The sequence below is a fragment of the Cynoglossus semilaevis genome, chromosome 11 (genome assembly GCF_000523025.1).
Source record: "Cynoglossus semilaevis isolate Cse_v1.0 chromosome 11, Cse_v1.0, whole genome shotgun sequence".
NCBI classification, from domain to species: domain Eukaryota; kingdom Metazoa; phylum Chordata; class Actinopteri; order Pleuronectiformes; family Cynoglossidae; genus Cynoglossus; species Cynoglossus semilaevis.
In genome coordinates this window covers 11,872,273-11,878,433 of record NC_024317.1, presented here as the reverse complement: position 1 = coordinate 11,878,433, position 6,161 = coordinate 11,872,273, and the positions used below count along the sequence as shown (strand labels likewise).

The following is a 6,161-nucleotide window of genomic DNA, read 5'->3' as shown; positions in this document are numbered from 1 at the left end:
TTTATTAAATGCTTTTTAAGCTCCCGCGGGCCACACAAAATGGCTTGGCGGGCCACATTTGGCCCCCGGGCCTTGAGTTTGACACGTATGCACCAAGGCAATGGAAATCAGTTTAAATGTCAGCGTGTTAGATGTTTGGACACCTAATGGCGAGTCTGTGAGTAGCAGCAAATTGTCCGGTTACACCTGGAGTTTCAGCGGCCCGAGTGTTAGATTTGCGGCTGTCAGATTTCTTTTTTCCACATGGACAAATCAATCAAACGGCCCTTCGTCCTTTCTCAGAGGCTCCTCCGTCCTTCTTTCAGGTCTGCTCATGTCAGCCATTACTGTCATCGTCCTGGTCCTGTATTTTGCCATCGACACCTTTGTGATGCAGAAGCGAGCCTGGCTGCCTGAGTGCACCCCCGTTTACGTCCAGTTCTTTGTCAAGTTCTTCATCATCGGTGTGACTGTCTTGGTGGTTGCCGTGCCAGAGGGGCTGCCACTGGCTGTCACCATTTCACTGGCGTATTCTGTCAAGGTGAGCAATGGCACACTTCACACACGGTCGAACAGTTTGTACTCAGCGGGTGCATATATGAATTCCAAGCAGTTAAGTTGTTGCCGAAAGTCTATCCTGATTATTAGACCAAAACTACTAGAAAAAAGCTCGACTTAAAGTCTGAGAAATACAGTGTTACATGCAGGAACGTAGTGGATGTAATACAAAGGGAAGCCATTTCTCCTCCAATCTTCATGCTGTATCCAACAGAAAATGATGAAAGACAACAACCTGGTGCGTCACCTGGATGCGTGCGAAACGATGGGCAACGCCACCGCTATCTGCTCTGACAAGACAGGCACGCTGACGACCAACCGCATGACAGCGGTGCAGCTTTACGTGGGAGACATGCACTACAAAGAAATCCCAGATCCCGGAGCCCTGCCTCCCAGGACATTGGAGCTAATGATTAATTCCATCGCCATCAACAGCGCCTACACCACCAAAATACTGGTAAGTTACCTGGAAATGGTCTTTTCTCTGAGGGTGACGTACAGTGTATAGTTAAATCAAGGGTGTCACTACAACCTAATAAGATGTCAAGTGCGCTGGATTAGTACAATCGTAACAAAATGACCCACAAATAACAATGTTTTTTTCCATTTGAAGTACAAATAAATCAGAAGAAATGTCGTATTTATTGAATTCGAATTTTCGAGATCATGAGTTGTGTTTTTTTATTTTCAAAATTCATCAAGTGGGCTGGATTTGGCCCACGGGTCGTATGTTTGACACCCCTGATCTAAATACTCACTATTTCAGTGTCAGCTTAGACTGAAATAACTTTCATTCCATATTCCGCCTCTCTGCAGTAGCCAACATGTTAATATGGAGGCTACATGTTTTCAACATTTCTAGTAATTTTTTAAAAATGTTATATTAACTAATATGGTGTTATGACGGTGTACAGTCTATTCTGCTTCTCTCATTTTACTTACTGCAAAATTCAGTTTTCTGGGTCAGGAGCAGATAGATGTAGCCTTTGTGTGAAGTCATTTTCTATCACTTTCTATGCCATCTATTGGGGAAACGTGGGTATTGCAGGAGAAAGGCAGGAGTATAATGATAATATAAATAAATATATATAATTTAGAAATGTTTGGTGGGCCGGATTAAAAAGCTCAACGGGCCGCATCCGGCCCCCGGGCCTTAGTTTGCCCATGCCAGGTCTAGAGAATTCCCTTTGGAAAATCAAGCTAAGTATAATTTCAGGGTTTTTTGGTGGTGCTCTGCTGAAAAACTTCAACAATATGAACTAAATCATCCCAGTTGTGTTAAATATTCCATTTTGCTCATCAAAAAAAAAGTATTTTTAATTGACACAAAAGCTGATAAAACATAGCAGAACTCAGCACGTGGAAACTGGAAAGGACTGGGGGACGAGTCCTACCGTGTTTCAGTTACTGAAATGAGACACCTTTTATGATGAAGTTTAATGTAAACGGAATGTTTCTTTTATTGAAGTACCGTCAGCTCCGTCTCTGCAACGAAAGCCTGTTTAGTTCACACAAATTCTGTTCCTTCCGTGTATGTGTGTGTGTGTCTACAGCACTGAAATGGCGAGACAGTTCCGCAGTATTGTTCTTGGCCGAGCAGGCAGCCCGTGTACTTGGCTGCTCCTATATATTCAGCAGACACTTACTCATCTTGTCACCTTGAGAACGATTGTGTAATTTTGTCCCGTTTTCGCATTCAGAGTGGTGCGGTGCAGACTGATCAAATCCAATCTGTCCAACATGCTCTGTGTGCTTCCCACTGGAGGCTGTAGCGGGGGGAAATATTCTGAAAATCAAAAACCTGTTAAGAAAAATGATCATGGCCATGGGAGAAACACGTTGAAGTCCTCTCTTCTTTTGCTGTGACCTCATGAACTCTGAGACACACACACATTCACCCTGTTGCTCATTGAAGGCTGCCTAAATGCCATGATTTAACTTGCAGGGAGAAGCAAGCAGCGAACAGAAGCTGTTTTTTAAACTGCCTGATCTATGTGGGAATTCAGTGACTCGGTGTGAACAGTTCAGGGAGAAAAAGTTTTTTTTGTTTTTTTTTTTTTGTTTTTTTTTTTACCTCTGTGCTGGCTTCAGAGGTAAAAGCCAAGCAGGGAACGACAGGAAACAGTTGGATTTGATTGACGGATGATGTAAAACGTGTGCAACTCCGTACAGCGGAGATTTACCGTCTGTCTTTGTGTTTTGAAGTGTGCACAGCTTCATTAGTTATCATTTCAGTTCACAACTCCGTCTCATTCTGCAAAGACTTGAAGGTGTGTAAACCTAAACTGGAGCAATATTTTTCCCCCCCTTAGAAGTATTTGTGTTAAGTGATACATGAAGGACGTATACCGGGGGTGTCAAACTCACTTGGTTCAGGGGACGCATGAAACATAATTAGATGTCAAGCACCAGTACAATCATGTCATGCAAAAAAATAAGTTAGATAAATCTTATTACTTATTACAGTATTAGAAAACATGAAGTTTTTGAGTATATTTTTATTTTCAGGCCGGATTAAAACCCAAAGCGGGCCAGTTTTGGTCCACGGGCCATATGTTTGACACCCCTAAGTGGTATCTTTTTAGTGGAAATGTAATGCGTCCAAGGGCCATATGTTTGACACCCCTAAGTGATATCTTTTTAGTGGAAATGTAATGTAATTATTTAAATAATTAACCCTCAAGGCCAAATTGCAATTTACGGAATCGTTTTCTTTCAACAAGCTGCGCGCTACATTTGTCCAATTGGCGGTACATTTGATTTACCTTCAGTTCTGTCCTGCCCCAGCATATATTTTTTAACCAAGGCATGCTACATTAACGAGATGTTATCCTCCTAAAATACCTGGAGGAATGCTGTGCAGCTGTACATTAGACTGTTGTGCCTCAGCAGCTGCTTAGCTCATCAGAATTCAGCCCAGCCAGAGAGCAGTTTAGAGCTGGATTAAATGGCACTTTCCAAGCATTTTAATCCCTTCATTAAAAAAACAGAAGGAAGCTGCACTGAAGTTAACCACGTTTGAAGTCACTGCGAATTTTAGGTAATCGTACCGTATGCAAAAGCAGCGACAAAAGACGTATGAAAAAAAATATATGAGTGAACGATAGCACATGCAAAGTACAGGTTGGAATTGTTCTATTTTTTTTTACTGTGGATTCTCTGTGGTGTATTAACAAACCAAATGAAAGTGAGTTAAAGGAGGTCAGGTTTAATTATGGCATAAATTAGGACCAAAAAAAGCAAGATGAAAAGGGAGAATTTCTTAGAAATATTTAGTCTATCTCCTCCCTCCTCTCCTCCCCTGCCACCTCCTCTTCCTCAGCTGTTGTGCTCTTACATAAGAGGCCAATCCTGTGGGATGCTGGGAGGGCTATAAAAGTCTTTGATGGCCACAACACAAAGGAGAGGAAAAAGGAGAGAGCAGGCTTTGATACATGTATCGGTCTTTCTTCTGTCTCTGTGACTCTCATCACACAGACCCTGGCCTCGCTCTGCCTCTTCTGTCAGCATACAGACACTCTGAAATGGAGAAACACACATATACAGTTACATCTGTATGCAAATTGTACATGGACTCCGTTAAAAGGGTCCGAGCCCCGGCCCCACGTTCAGACATTCACCGTCTTCCTCCACTCAGGTCAGCCCTGCTTCCACTAAACCATACTGTATGTGTCAAACATAAGGCCCGCAGGCCAAATGTGGACCTGCTGTAAACCAAACGGACAAAGAAACCTTTTAAGAACCATTGAATTGATATTACCATCCTTAAGAGGCAAGAAGGCCAGTGTCTGCAGCTTTAGGAATTGGAATTTTAGGAATTAATGCTTTATTGCAGAATTGGCAAGGGCTAAGCTCACAGCAGTAATATCAATGCATCAAATTCAAAATAAACTAAAATGACTAAAAGGGTGAATCAATCAAATCAAGTATCAAAAAAGAAACAAATTAAATCCAATGATTGTAAAGTAAAATTCAATTAACTCAGAAATATAATAATAATTCAATTAAGAAAACATCGAAAACAAAGAAAAGAGATCTCTTCGGGACCAGATATAATCATCAAGCCTGGTGATTCTGCCAGAAAAGGCGAGTTAAAAAATGGGAAAAATCCGAATAAAATAACTAAAGTCTACAATCCGATTCAGGCTGATTCTAGATCTAAGTCCCAGTAAGATGGTCTGAACTTTTTTCTAATCAACATCATCCATCAGAAATTAACTTTAAACTTTATATATATATTTCCAGGCTAACTTTAGCTTTAGCCTGCAAGAAAAGTCGATTAACACAACGACTGATTTCCATTCTTATCAGAATCACATCACCGTCAGATTTTCCTCATTACGTCAATAACCATGACAGGCCTGCGGAATGTTCTTGGGATAGGCGTCTAATTCTGATCTCATTCCACAGAATGAGAATATCTGTCCTGACCACCAGTGCAGTCAAAAAAGAGTATGCAAACAAAGAAGTTGAACAGAGGAGGAAATAAAAGACAGGAATGATAAGAGGCAAGAAAATGGGTGAAATGATGGGTGAAAACTAGAGGCAGAAACGAGGAGAGGAAGAAGTGGTACCGGTGAAATGATGGGTGAAAACTAGAGGCGGAAACGAGGAGAGGAAGAAGTGGTAACCCTCGTGTGACTCAAGTGTCCTCATCATGGACTGTACAACTGTGCTACTGTCCTCGGGCATGCCTCCGTTCCTTACCCTATTTGGCTGCTATGGTCTCACTGTATGCGGAGTATAATTCACTGTCACATGCACAGAGGAGGCAGAAGGTACAGTGAAGCTGGTTGGATTTTGAGGTGACAGAGAATACATCTGGGCCGGGAACGGAGCAGGAAAAAGCAGCGTGGCGAAAGGTGTGAAGAGATGACGGAAGAAACATAAAAGATGCAAGGAGTCAGAGAAGGAAGGGGAGGCATGGATTAAGAAGAGCCCTGGGGCAGAAGAGGAAGTGAAGGTGCCAGCTCTCCCTCTGGCATATGTCCCTGCCTGTGGGAGCACCAAAGGACTAGTGAGAGGGCATCTGGTCCTTTACCGTGTCCATGCGGGGACATGCCAACTGCGGCCTCACCCTGCCAACTCGCTGCAACATCCTACGCCAGCGACTGTGTTTGTGCGTTGGAGCGCAACATGAGGCTAAACCTCTGGTGAATGTTGATCAGCCACAGGCAGCGGCGGCAGGCGCACACTTCCGAGGACCGGACGCCGAAGCTTTCGCGTAGAATCGTTAAGTTAAAATGACAATTCGACTTTAAAGATTGGCTTTTACAGAGACGACTTGCACGATAAGGAAAATGTTAGACTTCAAAATAGAAAGAAAATAATACGTAGCTCTTTCACTAACCGGGACTCACCAAATCAATTTTGCAGTCTCCATGACCGTCACCCAAATCCCACTGCACCGTACCAACCCCCCCCTGAACCTTCCTCTAGGTGGTGAGTCCACTGGAAGGTACCAACCGCCCTAACTGGGATTCGATCTTTCCCGGGAGGTGAACCCTGGGGTTCCACACTGAAAGATTCTTGCTGTGCGAGGTGTCTTCAGGCAAGGAGTGGAAGCAGCCGGTAGATGGTCGATGAGTTCTAATAGCAAAACGTCAAACAAAACAGGTCCAACA

At 43.1% G+C, this 6,161-nt stretch overlaps 1 protein-coding gene across 11 annotated transcripts in view; it reads left to right on the top strand.

Moving 5' to 3' along the window:
* atp2b2 (ATPase plasma membrane Ca2+ transporting 2) overlaps positions 1-6,161 on the top strand; it is a 97,272-nt gene that overhangs the window by 72,000 nt on the left and 19,111 nt on the right. For all 11 annotated transcript variants that reach the window (XM_025059939.1, XM_025059940.1, XM_025059936.1 and 8 more), the window contains 2 exons: positions 306-520; positions 752-994. In XM_025059939.1, the coding sequence (XP_024915707.1) occupies positions 306-520; positions 752-994 (458 nt within the window). The remainder of the gene's footprint in view (positions 1-305; positions 521-751; positions 995-6,161) is intronic.